Raw genomic sequence first — 19,795 nt, 5'->3', positions numbered from 1 at the left:
TGAAGAGGAGAAAGGAAAAGGCCATTCTAATCCTGAATGCAGAAGACCCCTCACACACACACACACACACACACACACACACACACACCCAATTCTGTATTACTCAAGATGGGGGGTGTCCCTCCTCATTCTTTTTGGGGGAGAATTGTGTGTTTTGTCCAGTTTTCCTCTTCACCCCGTCCCAGGATCTCTCAGTGGTCTCCCTGCCGCATTCCAACCCAGGCAGCTGCAGGGAAAGGCTTTCTTTCCTAGCTTTAAGTGCCCCCAGAGGGTGCTAGCAACACACAGACACACACACACACACACACAGGAGACCTTCACTAACAAAATTGTTCTTTTGGGAATTTAAATATCAATTTTACATTTCCTTCCTTCCTTCCTTCCTTCCTTCTTCTCCTCCCTCCACTCCACCCCTCCGTCCTTCTTTCCTTCCTTCCTTCCTGTTCCTTCTTTCCTTCCTTCTCTCCCTCCTTCCTTCCCTCCATCATTCTTTCTTTCCTTCCTTCTTCTCCTCCCTCCACTCCACCCCTCCTTCCTTCCTTCCTGTTCCTTCTTTCCTTCCTTCCCTCCATCATTCTTTCTTTCCTTCCTTCCTCTCCTCCCTCCCTCCATTCCATTCCTTCCTTCCTTCTCCTCCCTCCATTCCACCTCTCCTTCCTTCCTTCCTCTTCCTTCCTTCCTTCCTTCCTTCCTTCCTTCTCTCTCCATTCTTCTTTTCTTCCTTCTTCTTTTCCCTTCCTCCATTCCACTCTTTCTTGCCTTCCTTCCTCCTCCTTCCATTCCTCTCCTTCCTCCTTCCCTCCCTTCCTTCCTGTTCCTTCTCTCCCTCCCTCCCTCCTTCCTTCCCATTTTCTCTCTCTCTCTTTCTCTCTTTTCTTTCTCTCTCTCTTTGCCTTTCTCTTTCCCTCCCTCTCCCCCTCCCTCCCCCCCCAAATTGGGCCGCTCCCCCTCCAATCTCAAAACAGCAAATAAAACCCCATAAAAACGATCCAGGTGAGGATTCTCTGCTCTCTTACTCTTCGTTTCTCTTTTCTCTCCTTCCTTCCCTAACCCAACAAACAAATATTATCTGCTGTTTTCCATTTGCTGCCCAGGAAAGGACTGAGCCTCCCCACCCCCCAAAAAAACTCTCTTCCAGCCAAGGGGGCGTCCAGTGACCCTCTCTGGGGTGGGGGCGAAGGGCTGGTTCCCCCCTCCAGCGCCAGGGTGGGTTTCTGACCGTTGCAAAAAAAATCAAAATAAAATAAAAATAAAAACCAGCGATCTGTTTTCTTCCAGGGCTCCTTCCATCCCTGCCCTTCGCTTTCCTTCCACCGAGAGACCCCCCCCCTCCTCTGCCCCATGAGAGCCCCCTCCTCTGCCCCGGAACGAGGGTCCTTCGACCCCGCCTCGTTCGGGCCCCCACCCCAATTCCTTGAAGCTTGCAAGCGGCAAAAGGCGGCTCCAGTTCTGCCCTGATGGATGGAGTCCGCTCACGGGGAGAACGGACCCCCAAGAGAGCCCTAGCTGACCACCACCCCCCACTGCACCCTCCCACCCCGGGGCTTGACCTTTGACCTCAGCTGCGGGTGGGAGAGAGATAAATATCGGATGACAGCCCCCTCCCCATCTCCGCTCAGCCTTCGCTGACACCTGTAGGGATGACAAGCCAAGCCAAGACCCTCCGCCCGGACCCTCCTCCCCTTCCCTGGGGCAATTAGCAAGAAGGGGGCAGCAGCTCCCGGATGACCTCTGACCTCTCTTAGCATCCGGGGGGGGGGAGGAAGGGAAATGGATGGGGGGAGAAGGAGGGGGGCAGCCCTGGGCCTCTTCCGATCCCTGGGAGTTTGAGAGGGAAGACTCACCAGTCCACCACCGAAGCCAAAAAAAAAAAGAAAAAATGGGTTTCAGATGAACAGGGGAAGGCCAGGTACAGCAAATCCCCCGAGGCTGCATCGTCTGAGAGAGGCAGCCCCCCAATGATAGCTCCAACCCCCCCCTCAATCTCAGATGAAGAGAGTTGGAAGGGACCTTGGAGGTCATCTAGTCCAACCCCCCCCCCACGGCCCAAGCAGGAGACCCTACCCCGTTTCTGAGAGATGGCAGTCCAGTCTCTTCTTGGAAGCCTCCAGGGGTGAAGCTCCCGCAACTTCCGAAGGGAACTTCTCTTCCACTGAATATACAATAATAGAGTTGGAAGGGACCTTGAAGGTCATCTAGTCCAACTCCCCTCTGCCCAAGCAGGAGACCCTACACCGTTTCTGACAGAGGACAGTCCAATCTCTTCTTTGAAAGCCTCCAGGGATGAAGCTCCCACAACTTCTGAGAGCGACTTCTGTTCCATCGGTGGATTGTCCTCACTTGTCAGAAAGTTTCTCCTTATTTCTAGGTTTGAATCTCTCCTTGTTGAGTTTCAGATCACGGGAAGTGTTGATACCACTTTATAAGGCCTTGGTATAAAGCCACACTTGGAATTAAGTTGCCATGATATAAAAAAAAAAGAGGTTGAGACTCTGGAAAGAGTACAGAGAAGAGCAGTCAAGAACGATTAAGGGCCTGGAGGATAAAACATATGAAAGAACGGTTGCTGGAACGGGGCCTGGCTAGTTTAATGACAAGAAGGCCACGATAGCAGCCTTACGACCTCTGAGGGGCTGCCCCAAAGAACAGGAGGTCAACCAATTCTCCAAGGCAACCCAAAGGCAGGAGGACAAGAAGCAACAGATGGAAACTCACCAAGGAGAGAAGCAACTGGATGGTGGGGGAAGAGAAGGATTTTATACTCCTTGCAGACAGCTGGTCGTTTGCATCCTTTTAGAGGGTCGTTGAGGCCACTTGGAGGTTTCTCTGTGTCCTCAGGGTCACCTGAGTGGTGCAAATGGGTGTGGAGCCTTCTTGGAACTGCTGAAAGGAGCTGCGTTGTGGACTCCACACCCATTTGCACCACTCAGGTGACCCTGAGGACACAGATAAATCTCCAAGTGGCCTCAATGATTCTCTAAAAGGACACAAATGACCAGCTGTCTGCAAGGAGTATAAAGGGTCACCTGATTAGTGAAATGGTTCCTGAAGTCTGCAAATGTTTCCTCTGGAAATCCAGAGTGGATCAAAGAAAGAAACACAAATTACTTTTGTCCCAAAGGTGCTTTTTTTTTTCCCAAGAGGAAACCGGACTTTCTGGTTTTTCTCTGAAGACATTTCGCTTCTCCTCCAAAGAAGCTTGTTCAGCTCTGACTGGATGGTGGATTTACATTCCTTGCAGGCAGCTGGTCATTTGCTTTCTTATTTAGAGAATCATTGAGGCCACTTGGAGGTTTATCTGTGTCCTCGGGGTCACCTGAGTGGTGCAAATGGGTGTGGAGTCCACAACGCAGCTCCTTTCAGCAGTTCCAAGAAGACTCCATGCCCATTTGCAACTACTCAGGTGACCCCGAGGACACAGACAAACCTCCAAGTGGCCTCAATGACCCTCTAAAAAGGATGCAAATGACCAGCTGTCTGCAAGGAGTATCAATCCTTCTCTCCTCCACCAATCCAGTCAGGGCTGAAGAAGCTTCTGGAATAAGAAGTGAAACGTCTTGCAGTTGATAAAAAAAGCACCTTTGGGCTTAACCTTAAATATATAAATTATGCAGAGAGTCCTCGACTTAAGGCCACCATGGAGCCCATGATATCCATTGCTAAGCAAGATGGCTGTTAAGGGAGTTTTGCTCCGTTTTATGACCTTTCTTGCCATGGGAGCCACTGCCGTTGTTACGTGGGTAACCCGGTTGTTAAGTGAATCTGGCCTTCCCCGTTGACTTTGCTCGCCAGAAGGTCACAAAAGGGATCACGTGGCCCCCCCTGAGGACACTGTGACCATTGTAAGTACAAATCAGTCGCCAAGCGCCTGAGGTTTGCTCACGTGACCACGGGGAACGCTGCATTGGTCGTAACTGTGAAACATGGTCCTAAGTCACTTTTTTTCAGTGCCATTGTAACTTTATTTTTTATTTTTACTTTTTAAAATTATTTTAAACAACAAACATAAACAAATGACCTGCAGGACGGAGAATTCTCTGCCGAGATTGAAGGTTAAGGCGCGCTGCCAATCCTACCCAGCGCTCTGCACGCTCTCCGCACGGAGCAAACTTTCACGGCGAGCGGGAATTAAGTCGCTCCATCCGACGGGGGGAAAAAAAGGGGGAAACCCCTTGGCTTGGCCAGGCTGGCCTGCTTTCGTGCCAACTCTCGCCTTCCAACTGGACTTGGCACCGATCCTGCCGGCGATTTGCATTCTTAAGTGTCCGAGGAGCTGCCAGCCCAAGGCTCAGATGTCGTTAATCAGGACTGGAGGTCACCGCTGTTCCACCGCTTGGCACGGCAGCAGACAGGAACAGGCACCGCGCCAGCTGAAAAAGGCGCCAGCTCAGCAAGAAATGGCTGTTAACCCTTGAACGGCGCTGGTGGATTGTGCGGCTCTTCCAAGATCTTCTGCCACCATAAAGGGGGTCAAAGAGACTGGACAATCCTCGAGCTGATTGTCTCTCTCTCTCTCTCTCTCTCTCACACACACACACACACATACACAGGGTCTCCTGGTCGAATAAGGGGTTGGACTAGATGACCTGCAAGGTCCCTTCCAGCTCTGTATTCTATGTTTCCAAACTCTGATGCCTTTTGGGAAATGGGAAGAATGACCGGGGGAAGAAGGGGGAGGAGGGCTGGACCTGAATCCAGGACAGCCCAGAAAGAAGGGGCCACTCCTAAGGAAACAATTCTCAATTTCACCAATCAATATGGTTGAAATGAGGGGTCCTTAGTTGGACCTGAGATTGGCTGTTTTCTTGCAGACGTTTCATGACCCATCTAGATAACATCATCAGTGCTAGGGGGTTAGGGTGGGCAAACCACCACTTCCTTCCAGCACTGATGATGATGTTACCTAGTTGGATAATGAAATGTCTGCAAGAAAACTACCAAGCTCAGAGAGCACCAAAGACTCCATGGTCCATCTTTCTTCCTCTTCCTCTTCCTCTTCCTCCTCCTCCTCCTCCTCCTCTCCTCCTCCTCCTCCTCCTCCTCCTCCTCCTCCTCTCCACAAACCCCATTCCTTTTAGCACTGATAATGTTCCCTAGTTGGGTCATGAAACGTCTGCAAGAAAACCACAAAACTCAGCACCAAGGACCCCACAGGTCCTCCTCCTTCCTCCTCTCCCTCCTCCTCCTTTCCACTCTAGCACTGATGATGTTCCCTAGTTGGGTCCTGAAATGTCTGCAAAAAAACCAAACAAGCTCAGAGAGCCCCAAGGACCCCACAGTCCTTCACCTTCTCCTCCTCCTCCTCCTCCTCCTTTCCACAAACCCCACTCCCTTCTAGCACTGATCATACTACCTAGCTGGGTCGAGAGACGTCTGCAAGAAAACCACCAAACTCAGGCCCCACCAGGGAGCTCTCATTTCACCAACCAACTAACCCTCTTTACCACGATCTCGGCGAACAGCCTGACACCAATAAAAATAGACATTTTGCAACACATCCAAGCAGCCATTCTTGGGGCTCCATAGCTGGAGATCCTTGGAAGGGGTCGACCCCAAATGCGTTGCTAAACAAAGCTGAAAATTAAGGGGTGCATCGGACCCCCTGATACATCCAACCCATCACTGGCCATAGGGGACCCCTACCGTCTTATATGCTGCCCCCCCAAAGGGCTTCCTCCACCCTAGCCCAGAAAACAGGCCCATCTGTTGGGGTGCACCTGCTCTGGACCACGCATTAGCCAGGATCCAAAAGCATTTTAATAAGCCCCAGTGAAAGCAAACAGGAGAAGGAATTACTAAACGCTTTCTGACACCCAGGATACAGTGTTTATTTAATTACTCTCTCTCTCTCTCTCTCTCTCTCTCTCTCTCTCTCCACACACACACACACACACACACACACACACACAAAGATAAATAGCATCGATTTAACTTTTATTGGAAAGAGTGGCTGGTTCACTGCCGAGCCACATTCTCTTGGGAGCTAAAAACGAATCAAATGTTGTGCAAAAAAAAATATCTCAAAACAAGGAAGACCAGTTTCATCCAGTAAAACAGAGGTCTCCAATTTTGGCAACTGTAGGATTTGTGGACTTCAACTCCCAGAATTCCCCAGCCAGGCTGAGGAATTCTGGGAGTTAAAGTCCACAAATCTTAACAGTTGCCAAAATTGGACGTTTCTAAGTTAGAAGTCAAAATTACATCAGTCACATCGTATGAGTCACTCTTGACTGTCCTTGACTTATAACCATGATCCGTGTAGCGATCCTTCAAAGTTACAATGCAGAACAGAAGAGACGTACGGCCGTTCCTCGCACTTATGACCGCCCTGGCATCCGTCCCGGTGAACACAATCAAAATCGGGTGCTTGGCAACATGCAGCCTCCCAGGAGTCACACGATCGCCACTGGTAACCCAACCCAGCCAGCTTCTGATAGGCGGAAGTCCAACGGGAGAAGCTGGATTCGTTTAATGGCCGTGCAATTCACTTTACGACCAACAGCCATTCACGGAACCGTTGTGGCAAAAACAAGAGTTCTCGGCCTCATTCTGGTTCCAGCCTGACATTTTTTTGTTTGTCAATTTTAGTTGCATAGTTGCAACTTTGGTTTATGGGCTTTGGGCTGAAGTCCAAACAGGGGCTCTGTGTGTGTGTGTGTGTGTGTGTGTGTGTGTGTGTGTGTGCGTGTGTGTGTGTGTGTGTTTGTGTGGTGTAAAACAGTCAAGCTGCAAACTGCAACTTCCCAAAACCCTGTCTTGTCCCTTTCAACTCTGTAATTCTGCTTTGTTAGTGTTGATACTACTCTATAAAGCCTTAGTAAGGCCACACCTAGAGTCCTGCATCCAGTTTTGGTCACCACACTATAAAAGAGATATTGAGACTCTAGAAAAAGTGCAGAGAAGAGCAACCAGGATGATGAGGGGACTGGAGACTAAAACAGATGAAGAACGGTTACAGGAACTGGGCCTGACTAGTCTAGGGAAGAGAAGGACCAGGGGAGACAGGAGAGAAGCCTTCCAGTATCTCAGGGGCTGCCACAAAGAAGAGGCAGTCAAGCTGTTCTCCAAAGCACCCGAAGGCCAGACAAGGAATAATGGATGGAAACTGAACTAGGAGAGATTCAAGCTGGAAATAAGGAGGAATTTTCTGACAGTGAGAACCATCAACCCGTGGAACAGAAGTTGCCCTCAGAAGTTGTGGGAGCTTCATCCCTGGAGGCTTTCAAGAAGAGGCTGGACTGTCATCTGTCAGGAATGGTGTAGGGTCTCCTGCTTGGGCGAGGGGGTTGGACTAGATGACCTGCAAGGTCCCTTCCAACTCTATAGCTGTATTGAAGTGACTTCAAGATCCCCCTCACACTGAGTGTGGTTCATCCAGGTATCACCTGTTCTATACCCATGATTTGCATTTAATTTTCCTAAAGTGTAAATCCCTGTGAAACATAAACTACGCAGGCTGGGGGCATTCGGGGAGTTGAAGTCTGCATCTCTTCTGGTTTAAAAAAATTATTATTATTATTATTATTATTATTTTCCCGTGATGAAGAGAGCCGCATCTCCCAAAGGCCACGGGTGACTTTGACTAACTTTTGAAAATCCGCCAAGAAGCCACCGAGCCGCTTCCCCAAAGGCTGGAAAGATCAAAGACCTCATCCTGGCTCCTGGCTGCCTCCCAACAGGTCACTGGGACGTTGGGATGCTCTCCAAACACGGCCCAGCTCAGCTCAGCCAACCTGGCGGCTTTCCCAACCGGCGGCAGGGAGGTGGCTGGCTAACCAGGACTTCTCCCCCGTTGCATCATCGCTTCTTTCAACTGGAACGATGATCGCTGTAGAAGCAGAGAAGAGGACTTGGGTGTTCGTTTGGTTCCTTTGGCCAACTTGGTTCAAAAAACAGAGCTGAGTGGCGAGCAGGTTTTTTTAATTAATTTATTTAATTTATTATTTTACTTTATTTTATTTTATTATTAATTTTATTTTATTTTATTTTATATTTAATTTAATTTAGTTTAATTTAATTTATATTTTATTTTATTATTTTATTTTATTATTTTATTTCATTTCATTATTTCATTTCATTTCATTTATTATTGTATTGTATTGTATTGTATTTATTTTATTTTATTTATTATTTTATTTTATTATTTTATTTTATTATTTCATTTTATTTATTTTATTTTATTTTATTTTATTATTTTTTTATTTTTTTTATTTCATTTCATTATTTCATTTCATTTATTATTGTATTGTATTTATTTTATTTTATTTTATTTTATTATTTTTGAGTTTGTCAAGCATGTATGAGAAAACAAGTGTAAGTATGAACAGAACGTAACAACTTGGGCAAAAACGCAGTGAAATCGGGTGCAGCAGCTCGCTTAAGATCCACCTTGGAGAAATTCTGCTCCCGGTTAGGGCCGTAAAACCACCTGTATATTGATATTTTGGGCGGGGTGGTGTTGGAAATGGAGTCTGTGTTCTTCAACTCATCGCTCAGCTGCAGGACTTTTCGGTGATCTCCAAAAATGCTGACCTGCAATTTGAGAGAAGTCACTCCTCCTTCCCCCCACTCACCCCCCGCCAAGCCACAAAGACCCCCTCACCCGATGCCCCCGCCGTTCTCTCCTTTGTAAGGCTGTCAGATGGCCAAGAATCTCAGATTGACAAATCATCCGAAGGATCAATCCGAGAACAGAGAGAGCGGAAATAAATCAGCATGTTTCTAAACAACGCCCCCCCAACCCCCAGCCCCACCCCCAAAGAAGAGGAAAAGTGTGGGATGGTCCACTCTATTATACACCCAAAATGCCCCCCTCTTTCTTTCTCTCTCTCTCTCTCTTTCTCTTCCTTTCTCTTTCTGTCTCCCTCTTTCTCTCACCCTCTCGCCCCTTTCTCTCTTGCTCTCTCTCAATCTCTCTTTCTCTTCCTTTCTTTCTCTCTTTCTGCCTCTCTTTTTCTCTCTCCATTTCTCTTTCTGTCTCTCCCTCCCTCTCTCTTTTTCTTTTCTTTTTCTCTTTCTCTCTCTCTCTCTTTCAGTCTCTCTTTCAGTCTTTCTTTCTCTTTCTGCCTCTCTTTTTCTCTCTCCATTTCTCTTTCTGTCTCTCCCTCCCTCTCTTTCTCTCACCCTTTCTCTCTCTCACTCTTACTCTCTCTCTCTCAGTCTTTCTTTCTCTCTCTCTCTCTCTTTCTCTTCCTTTCTCTTTCTGTCTCCCTCTTTCTCTCACCCTCTCGCCCCTTTCTCTCTTGCTCTCTCTCAGTCTCTCTCTCTCAGTCTTTCTTTCTCTCTCTCTGCCTCTCTTTTTCTCTCTCCATTTCTCTTTCTGTCTCTCCCTCCCTCTCTCTTTTTCTTTTCTTTTTCTCTTTCTCTCTCTCTCTTTCAGTCTCTCTTTCAGTCTTTCTTTCTCTTTCTGCCTCTCTTTTTCTCTCTCCATTTCTCTTTCTGTCTCTCCCTCCCTCTCTTTCTCTTCCTTTCTCTTTCTGTCTCCCTCTTTCTCTCACCCTCTCGCCCCTTTCTCTCTTGCTCTCTCTCAATCTCTCTTTCTCTTCCTTTCTTTCTCTCTTTCTGCCTCTCTTTTTCTCTCTCCATTTCTCTTTCTGTTTCCCCCTCCCTCTCTCTTTTTCTTTTCTTTTTCTCTTTCTCTCTCTCTCTTTCAGTCTCTCTCTCAGTCTTTCTTTCTCTTTCTGCCTCTCTTTTTCTCTCTCCATTTCTCTTTCTGTCTCTCCCTCCCTCTCTTTCTCTCACCCTTTCTCTCTCTCACTCTTACTCTCTCTCTCTCAGTCTTTCTTTCTCTCTTTCTGCCTCTCTTTTTCTCTCTCCATCTCTTTCTGTCTCCCCCTCCCTCTCTCTTTCTCTTTCTCTCTCTCTCTTACAGTCTCTCATTTTCTTTCTTCCTCTTTCTTCCTTTTTCTTTCTCTCTTTCTGCATCTTCCCCCTCTCTTTCTGTCTCTCTCTTTCTCTTTCTTTTTCTCTCTCCCTTTCTCTCCTCCCCCCTCTCTCCTGTTTGGGGTTTGATTGCTTGTCTGAGTTGGTAGCTCCTTGACTGGGGTGTTGTTTGTTACTCTAGAATAAAAACACAACCTAGTCAAGAAACCATCAGGGACATCCTCACCGACAGATGGGGCTAGCCTCTATATAAACAGAGAGCAACCCTACTCCCTTCCCTGATGATGTTCCCTAGTTGGGTCATGAAACGTCTGCAAGAAAACCGCCAAGCTCAGAGAACACCAAGGACCCCACAGTCCTCTCCTCCACAAACCCCACTCCTTTCTAGCGCTGATAATGTTCCCTAGTTGGGTCATGAAACGTCTGGAAGAAAACAACTAAGCTCAGAGAGCATCAAGGACCACCCAGTCTTTCTCCTTCTCCTTGTCAACCCTTCTAGCCCTGATGATGTTCCCTAGTTGGGTCACAAAACGTCTGCAAGAAAACCGCCAAGCTCAGAGAGCACCAAAGACCACCCAGTCTTCCTCCTCCTTCCTTCTGCCCCCTTCCTCCTCCTCCTCCCCTTCCTCCTCCTCCTCTTCCTCTCTGCAAATCCCACTTCCCTCTGGCACTGATAATGTTCCTTAGTTGGGTCACAAAACGTCTGCAAGAAAACCGCCAAGCTCAGAGAGCACCAAAGACCACCCAGTCTTCCTCCTCCTTCCTTCTGCCCCCTTCCTCCTCCTCCTCCTCCCCTTCCTCCTCCTCCTCTTCCTCTCTGCAAACCCCACTCCTTTCTAGCACTGATAATGTTCCTTAGTTGGGTCACAAAACGTCTGCAAGAAAAACCACCCAGCTCAGAGAGCACCAAGAACCCCAGAGTTCAACCCTGAGCAACCCAAATTCTCTCCTATCAAGAGGCATCAACGGATCCCTTTCCGCCCCTGAGATCCCCTAGCAGAGTCTGCAGCCCAGGGCAGCAGGGTGGATTCCCCAGATGTTTGGCAGATGCAGTTGTGCCCTGCAGCTTCTCCTGGGACTCTTTGTAAGGGAGATTGGCGGGCGATGGAAACCCTCGTGAGCCGTAACCCTACGGGGGCCTGAAGAGGATCAGCCCACGAAGGCCCCCACCCCCCACCCCTCCAGGGCAGGACCAGGATGGACCCTTTTACCCATATTCCTGGGCAGAGCAAGCCAGGAGTGGCTGGATCAAGCCAGATCCCCGAAGGAATGCAGGGAAGTCGGAAGGGTTGAGCAAATCCTGATTCAACCACCTGGATACAGATTAACTCCCCAGTTAAATCAAGCCAGGTTGGGCAGGGCAGGTCATCAGCAGAGCAGGGGAGGGGTCTGCATCCAGAAAGACACACCACTGCCCCCCACAGAATCTGCCCCCGGGCCAAACCTTGCGGGGTCCTGGGTCTCTTTGGGGCAAGCCCACCTGTGCGCACCTGAGACACTGGCCAGCCAGGCCCAGGAGTCAAAGGACACAACGGGAGGGGACACAACGGGAGGGGACAATCCCACCTTGTGTTTCTCCTACTCCAGAGTAACTTGGCTTCAGGCCAGTCAGATGCACCCCCCCCCAGACTTCAGTCGCGGATTTTTCATTTCAGTTGAGGTTCAGCCTTCCCTTTTCTTCCCTTCTTTCCTTCTCCCTTCCTTCTTTCCTTCCTTCCTTCCCTTCCCTTCTTTCAGACACTCACTTTTTTTTCTCTGTCTTTGCTCCTTCCTTCCTTCCTTCTTTCCCTCCCTCCCTCCTTCCCTTCCTTGTTCAGACTCTCACTTTCTCTGTCTTTTTCTCCTTCCTTCCTTTCCCCTCCAATCTCCTTCCTTCCCTCACACTCTCCTTAGCACTCTTTCCATTCCTTCCACCCTCTCTTTCTCCTTCCTTCACTCCCTTTCTTTCCTTTGCTTTCCTTTCCTTCAAACTCTCGCTCTTTCTTTCTATCTTTTGCTCCTTCCTTCCTTCTCCTTCCTTCTCCTTTCTTTCCTCACTCTCCTTACCTCTCCTCATTCCTCTCCCTCTCTTTTCCTTCCTTCACTCCCTTTCTTCCCTTTTGTTTCCTTCATACTCTCGCTCTTTCTTTCTCTGTCTTTTGCTCCTTCCTTCCTTCTCTCCCTCCTCCCTTCCCTTCCCTTTCTTCCCTTTTCTTTCCTTCATACTCTCGCTCTTTCTTTCTCTGTCTTTTGCTCCTTCCTTCCTTCTCTCCCTCCTCCCTCCCCTTCTTTCAGCCTCTCGCCTCCTTTGCCCCTTCTGGCTCGCCTAGTGGTGAGCTCTCCTCCAGCCCACTCGGCGGGGCCGCGCGAGAGTCGGCCTGGTCCTCGCCCGAACGCCAGCCCTGTCCGCCTCGAGGGTGGCTTGCCACTAACCGCTGCTCCGCCGGCTGTGACAAACGGCAGGACGCGGAGGATCGATCCGCGGCCGTAAAAGTCAGGAGGCATGAAGGAAAAATTAGTGCCAATCGAAGGGGCTCCAGACATCAATTCCTCCCAAGGAAGCAGGCGAGAATTTAAAGCCCACCGAAAAGAAACAGAACTCCGCGGTGGAGAATGGATGGCCCGGCGGCAGACAAAGGCCTCCGAATCCCCACCACAGGAGCAGGAAGAAGAAAAGAAGAAGAAAGGATTGTGTGGAAAGAAGAATTGGACTTGCAGGGGCTGCGAAAGGGAAGCTGGAGGCAGAGGGGGCAGAAACGGGCCATCTTAAGCGGCTAGTCCTGAGTGATTTAGGTGAAACGCTTCTGAAAAAGCTGTGGGGGGGAAGAGATGGTTAATGACCCTTTGGAATAAATAACACACACACACACACACACACACACACACACACACAGAAAGAGAGAGAGAGAGAGAGAGAGAGTCTGTCTCTCAGAAGGACTGGGGCAGAACTCCAGGTTGTGTGTGGCCAAAGGGACATGGGGACTCCCAGAGATCCTGGATCCCATCCTCTCTGCCCCTGGCCTGGAAGGCAGGATCCCCCTTTGGAGCTGGCAGGTGGGGTGGCTCAGGCAGGACCCCAGCAGGCACCGATCCCTGGATGTCTGCACTGCAGAGCGGAGGAGGAGGAGGAGGAGGAGGAGGAAAGAGAAGAAGAAAGGAGGAAAGAGAAGAAAAAAGAGGAGGAGGAGGAAGAGAAGGAAAGAGAAGGAGAAAGAAGAGGAGGAGGAAAGAGGAGGAGGTGGAAAGGGAAGAAAAAGAGAGAAGGGGAGGGTGGGAGAGAGGAAGGAAGGAATATGGAAGGAAGGAAGGAAGGAAGGAAAGGAAGGAAGAGAAAAAGAAAGGAAGATGAAGAAGGAAGGAAGGAAGGAAGGAAGAGAAGGAAGGAGGGAGGGAGGGAGGGAGGGAGGGAAGGAAGAAGGAAGGAAGGAAGGAAAGGAAAGAGAAAGAAAAAGGAAGATGAAAGAAAGAAGGAAGGAGAGGAAGAATGAGAGACATGGAGGGAGGGAGGGAGGGAGGGAGGAAGGAAGGAAGGAAGGAAGGAAGGAAGGAAGGAAGAAAGAGAAAGAAGAAAGAGAGGCAGGAAGGAAGGAAGGAAGGAAAGAAAGAAGGAAAGAAAGAGAGGAAGAATGAAAGAGAAGATGAAGAAAGAAGGAAGAAAGGAAGAATGAGAGACATGGAAGGAAGGAAGGAAGGAAGGAAGGAAGGAAGGAAGGAAGGAAGGAAGGAAGGAAGGAAGGAAGGAAGGAAGGGGTCAGTTTCCTGGCCTCCCAAGGGAGTCACCCACTTATATCACCCTGTTTCTAAAGCAGCATTTCTCAGCCTGGGTGAAATTAAAGTGGGATGGACTTCAACTCCCAGAATTCCCCAGCTGGCCATGTTTGAGGGGGAAAAAAACAAAATCTACAAAGGGTTTAGCGTCTCCCCGAAGCCACTGGGCCTTGCTGGCTGAGGAATTCTGGGAGTTGAAGTCCACAGGTGGTACAAGGGGGGGGGTGTTACACGGTCGCCCACCCTTGATTTAACACAACGCCACAAAAACCGTGCGAGGCCAAAGGGGCGCTGCTTGCTCCATACAGGCAGGCAATTGGTGTGGGGGTGGGGGTGCAAAATGTATCTGGACCCCCCTCCTCTTGACCCCACAGTCTGGGGGAGCCCCCCCACACACACACACACCCCACACACACACAGCCTGGCAGCTGCAGCAAACCAAACCAGGTGTGACCTCAAAACTTTGGTCTCTCGTTTTTTTTTCCCCCACTGTTGATTAGCCCCTCTCCCCTTTTATCTGGGGGTGGGGGGCGGCAAAGAGGCATCAATATGTTTATCGAACCGGGGTCAAAGGTCAGAGTCCACCGCAAAGCCCGAAGGCAAAAGGGCTTCGTTTGGGGAGGGGAGGCTGAGCCCTCCACCCAAGGGAGCCTTTGAAAGAATCACCCGCTTCCCAGGCAGGGATTTCCTTTGGTTAAAAGAATCTTTTCGGACCGTGGTCGCCAACCAGTGGGCAGGGGACGAGAAAAATTTGGTGCTGCATGGAGAAATGTCACCTCCAAAGCAATCGATGTGGAGGGTGAAGGAGGTGTGTTTGCGTTTATTTTCATGGTCAGGATGTGCACCGAAGATGGTGCTTTGATTTTGTCGTACGAGGTGCAAGGACAATAAAGTAAACTAACTCACTCATCCAGGGTGCGTGGGAACACAAGGCTTGCGCCGCTTGCATTGTGAACAACACGAGGGAGTGAGGGGAGGAGGGGGAAGGGCGGAGGGGGGGAACTTGTCCCACTCGCCCGACGCGCCTGGCCTGGCCATCGGGCTGCTTCTTCCCGCTTCTTTCTTCTTCTACGCAAGGAAAGCAGCCAAAGTCTTTCTTTCTCTCCCCCAAACTCTGCCAAAAATGAGTCTTTGGGACCCTGCAAGGCCTCCTGCTCCAAGAGGCTGCGCCGACTCGATTCTGGCAGAGTTTGGAGGAGAGGAAGACTTCTGCGGCTTCTGCTGTTTTCCTTGCATGGAGCCAAAAGTCTCTCCCTCTCTCTTTCCCCCTGAGAACGGAGCTGGAGACGGTATCCTGTGATCCCAAATAACGAGTGATCGATCGGTAGGAAAATGGGGTGGGGAATTTTCCTGTAGAGTTTTTGGGGGTGTTTTCCCAGGGTCCACGGGATTTAAAATGATGAGTTTGGAGGTCCCCGAGGTCCCAAAAGTTGGCGACCTTTTGGGCAGTGGCGGAGAACCTTTTTTGGCACCGAGCGCAGAAACGGGAGTGCAGGCAGCGCAAACCAGAAGCACGTGGCCATGCCGCGCGGGAGTGCCAGAAACTAAATGCTCAGCTTCCTGGCACACGCATGCGCGCCAGCCACCTGGTCTTCTGGTTTTCTAACGCGCATGTGCATGGGAAGACCAGTTTGCCAACGCGTGCATGCGCGCCAGGGAGCTCCTCTCCCAGTTTCCGGCACTCCCACGCAGGTGAATACCAGCTGGCTGGAACCCGGAAGAGCCACGGGGGATGGATGGCGCGGCTGGAGAGGTGGCTCTGCGCGCCATAGGTTCACCAGGGCGGCTTCGGGAAAATCCCCAAATGTTAGGTTGCTTGCAAGAAGGGTAGTTCTCGAGGGACGACCACAATTGAGACCCAAATCCCTGCTGCTAAGCAAAGACGGTCGTTAAGGGAGCTTTACGCCCCCATTTTATGCCCTTCCTTGCCACCGTTGCTAAGCAAAACGCTGCAGGTGTTAAAAGTTAGCCCCACGGTTGTTCAGTGAATCTGGCTTCCCCGTGGACTTGGTGCATCCGAAGGTCACAAAAGGGGACATGAACCCACTGCAGTGGTCATACGTGTGAAAACGGTCACGTCGCTCTTTTTCAGTGGCGTTGTGACTTCCAACAGTCACTAAAAGGAGGGTTGTAAGTCAAGGACTACCTGCAGCACATTCCCCTTCTCTGTTGGGCTTTCTCCTCAGGCCAGATGGCCGTCTCTTTGAATGGCGTTAGGAGACCCTGCACCGAGCGAGGGGTTGGACTAGACCAGGGGTGGCCAGCCTTTGGGACCTCGGGGACCTCCAAACTCATCATTTTAAATCCCGTGGACCCTGGGAAAACACCCCCAAAAAACTCTGCAGGAAAATTCCCCACCCCGTTTTCCTACAGATCGATTATTCTTTATTTGGGATCACAGGATACCGTCTCCAGCTCCGTTCTCAGGGGGAGAGAGGGAGAGACTTTTGGCTACATGCAAGGAAAACAGCAGAAGCTGCAGAAGTCTTTCTTTCTCTCCCCCAAACTCCGCTAGAAATGAGTCTTTCGCAGCCTCTTGGAGCAGGAGGCCTTGCAGGGCCCCAAAGACTCATTTCTGGTGGAGTTTGGGGGAGAGAAAGAGAACTTTGGCTGCTTTCCTTGAGTGCAGCCAAAAGCAGAAGAAGAAAGAAGCGGAAAGAAGGAGCCCGGTGGCCAGGCCAGGTGCGTGGGGCGAGTGGGACAAGTTCCCCCCCCTCTGCCCTTTCCCCCCTCCCCTCACTACCTCGTGTGGTTCACAATGCAAGCGACGCAAGCCTGGATTAATTGCTTTGGGGGGGGGACATTTCTCACGGACCACCAGTGGTCCTTGGCCCATTGGTTGGCTACCACTGAGCTAGATGACCTCTGATGTCCCTTCCAACTCTACCGTACAGGTAGTCCTCAAGCGTTACAACAGCACTGGAAAAAAAAGAGACATGACTGTTTTTCACACTTACGACCTTTGCAGCATTTCCCCAGGGTCAGGTGATGTGTATTAGGACCCTTGGCAACTGACTCATAGTTATGACAGTCGCAGTGTCACGGGGTCGTGGGAACCCAGATTCCACTGAACAACTGTGTGACTAACTGAACAACTGCAGTGATTCACTTCACAACGGTGGCAAAAAAAAGTTGTAACACGGGGCAAAACTCACTTAGCCAATTTCTCGCACAGCAACAGATTTGGGGTTCCGTAAGTCGAGGACTCCCTGCACTACGATGAAGGCATGAGAAGGGAGGTTATGACCAGCCCTGCAAAACAACCATAAGTATCTTCATAAACAACTTAGATGAGGGAATAGAAGGGGAACTTAGCAAATTTGCTGATGATACTAACCTGGCAGGAATAGCTAACACCCAAGAAGATGGGCTCAGGATCCAGAGCGATCTTGACAGACTAGAACCCTGGGTCATATCTAACAAAATGAATTTTAATGTAGAGAAAAGTAAAGTTCTACACTTAGGCAAGAAAAAACAAAAGGACACATATAGACTGGGTGCAGATGGGCTCAATAGCAGGAACTGGGAGGGGGATCTTGGGGTCTTAGGGGACAACCAGCTAAATAGGAGCCAGCTGTGTGCAGCAGCAGCCAAAAAAGCCAATGCAATCCTAAATTACATTAACAGAGGGATACAATCAAGAGCAAGGGAAGTACTAATACCACTCTATAAAGCCTTAGTAAGGCCACACCTAGAGTACTGCATCCAGTTTTTGTTCACCAGATTATAAAAAAGATGTTGAGACTCTAGAAAGAGGACAGAGAAGAGCAACCAGGATGATTAGGGGACTGGAGGCTCAAACATACAATGAACGGTTGCAGGAACTGGGCCTGGCTAGTCTAGGGAAGAGAAGGACCAGGGGAGACAGGATAGCAGCCTTCCCATATCTGAGGGGCTGCCCCAGGGAGGAGGAAGGGGGTCAAGCAATTTTCTAAAGCACCCGAAGGCCAGACAAAGAATAATGCATGGAAACTGAACAAGGAGAGATTCAACCTGGAAATAAGGAGAAACTTTCTGACAGTGAGAACAATCCACCCATGGAACAGAAGTTGCCTTCAGAAGTTGTGGGAGCTTCATCCCTGGAAGCTTTCAAGAAGAGATTGGACTGCCCTCTGTCTGAAATGGTGTAGGGTCTCCTGCTTGGACTAGATGACCCACAAGGTCCCTTCCAACTCCGTTAATCTAATCTATAAGTCAGATCCACGGTTTAAAACTTCTTCCTGATTTTCCCTAGCAGCTGGCTTCACATTCAGCCCCAGGGACACCGATGTTTGGTCTGTTGTGCTCCCACAAAATTTGCGAGCCGTCACAGAAGGGCCGGCGGGAAGATTGCACCGGCCAAATTGAGGTGGGCAGGCAGGTGGGAGGCAGCCATCTTGGCACAGGTCCAGCGGGGTAACGGGGCAGACATTTCTGGACACGACAAAAACTCGGGGCACGACCGAGCAAAGTCTTCCTGCAAACGGCCAATTAGCTGGGAGTCTATTTACACTTCGACCGATAAGGTGGCAGGGAGCCAGATCTGTCAAATCATGAGAAAATAATTCAGTTCTTTCTTTCTTTCTTTTTTACCAAAAAGTTTTTATTTTATTTTTACACACATTCCCTCTTTTCTTTAAAGCTGGCTGGGGGATTCTGGGAGTTGAAGTCCTCCAGGCTTCAAGTGGCCAAGGTTGCTTTAAACAACGTGCCATCGGGGTACAAATACCTTGTGCCATCCTATCGATGGTTAGTTCATTGTCCTTCCCCGAACAACAATAATTGCATTGCGTTCTTATTTTGCACTACTATACGTCATCTGTCTTATCGTTGCAACCATCCCCTTCTTAACACCTTCCCCTATGAAGAAGTCTTGATTCCTAACTCATCCGCCTGCCAAGATTTTCCTCTGAGATTCCCAAATCCCAGGTCCGACCTGAACGTGCGAAAGGCAAAGTCCTCGGAATAGCGGCAAGGAAAAGGCGCACTTTGCTCCAGCAGAATTTATGTCCTTTCACGCAAACACCAATGGTGCAATCCCCCCCCTTTCCCTTCCTTGATAGCCCCTTCTCAGCAGAAGCGCCCTCTTTTAATCATGTTTATATTGATATAATTAGTAACTCATTTAACCCCGTCAATAGAGCAATATTCCTCTATAAACGCAGGAATTAAACTGTCAGCCCCCAAGATCAATCGAAGCGCGGCGAGGGGGGGCAGGCGATGTTCCCTCCACAGAGAAGAGGTGGGGAGGGAGAAAAGAGGGGTGGGGTGTCCTTGGGAAGGCAAGGGGGTCATTTGGCCTGGCCTCAGCATGGCCAGATGGACACCCAAGGCCTCCTCTTTGCGCTAGAAAGAGGGCAGAGAAGAGCAACCAGGAGGATGAGGGGACTGGAGGCTAAAACATACGATGAACGGTTGCAGGAACTGGGCCTGGCTAGTCTAGGGAAGAGAAGGACCAGGGGAGACAAGATAGCAGGGCTCCAATATTTGAGGGGCTATTCTATTCTATTCTATTCTGTTCTGTTCTGTTCTGTTGTTCCATTCTGTTCCGTTCCGTTTCATTCCATTCCACTCTACTCTGTTCTACTCTACTCTACTCTACTCCACTCCACTCCACTCCACTCCACTCCACTCCACTCCATTCTATACTATACTATTCTATTCTATTCTACTCTGTTCTGTTCTATTCTACTCTACTCTACTCTACTCTACTCTACTCTACTCTATTTCTTTCTATTCCACTCCACTCCACTCCACTCCACTCTACTCTATTCTACTTCTATTCTATTCTATTCTATTCTATTACTCTATTCTATTCTATTCTATTCTATTCTGTTCTAGTCTGTTCTGTTCTACTCTGTCTACTTCTACTCTACTCTACTCTACTCTACTCCACTCCACTCCAGTCCACTCTATTCTACTTTATTCTACTCTATTCTATTCTACTCTGTTCTACTCTATTCTACTCTACTCTACTCTACTCTACTCTACTCTACTCTACTCTATTCTATTCTATTCTACTCTATTCTATTCTACTTTATTCTATTCTATTCTATTCTATTCTATTCTATTCTAATCTGTTCTACTCTACTCTACTCTACCCTACTCTACTCTACTCTACTCTACTCTACTCTACTCTACTCCACTCCACTCCACTCCACTCCACTCCATTCCATTCTACTCTGTT

At 49.3% G+C, this 19,795-nt stretch overlaps 1 protein-coding gene and 1 long non-coding RNA gene across 2 annotated transcripts in view; both read right to left on the bottom strand.

Annotated features, from left to right (window-relative positions):
* ARID3C (AT-rich interaction domain 3C) overlaps positions 1–12,366 on the bottom strand; it is a 50,531-nt gene extending 38,165 nt beyond the window's left edge. Inside the window, exon 1 of the mRNA XM_087928647.1 lies at positions 12,295–12,366. Within this exon, the coding sequence (XP_087784773.1) occupies positions 12,295–12,366 (72 nt within the window). The remainder of the gene's footprint in view (positions 1–12,294) is intronic.
* Positions 1–19,795, bottom strand: part of LOC148127466 (uncharacterized) — a 215,509-nt gene that overhangs the window by 107,137 nt on the left and 88,577 nt on the right. The window lies entirely within an intron of this gene.

Source organism: Pseudonaja textilis, chromosome 2, assembly GCF_049901715.1.
Source record: "Pseudonaja textilis isolate UNSWEBS1 chromosome 2, rPseTex1.2, whole genome shotgun sequence".
Taxonomy (NCBI): domain Eukaryota; kingdom Metazoa; phylum Chordata; class Lepidosauria; order Squamata; family Elapidae; genus Pseudonaja; species Pseudonaja textilis.
The sequence above is the reverse complement of the archived record's forward strand: the minus strand, read 5'-3'. Positions and strand labels throughout refer to the sequence as shown.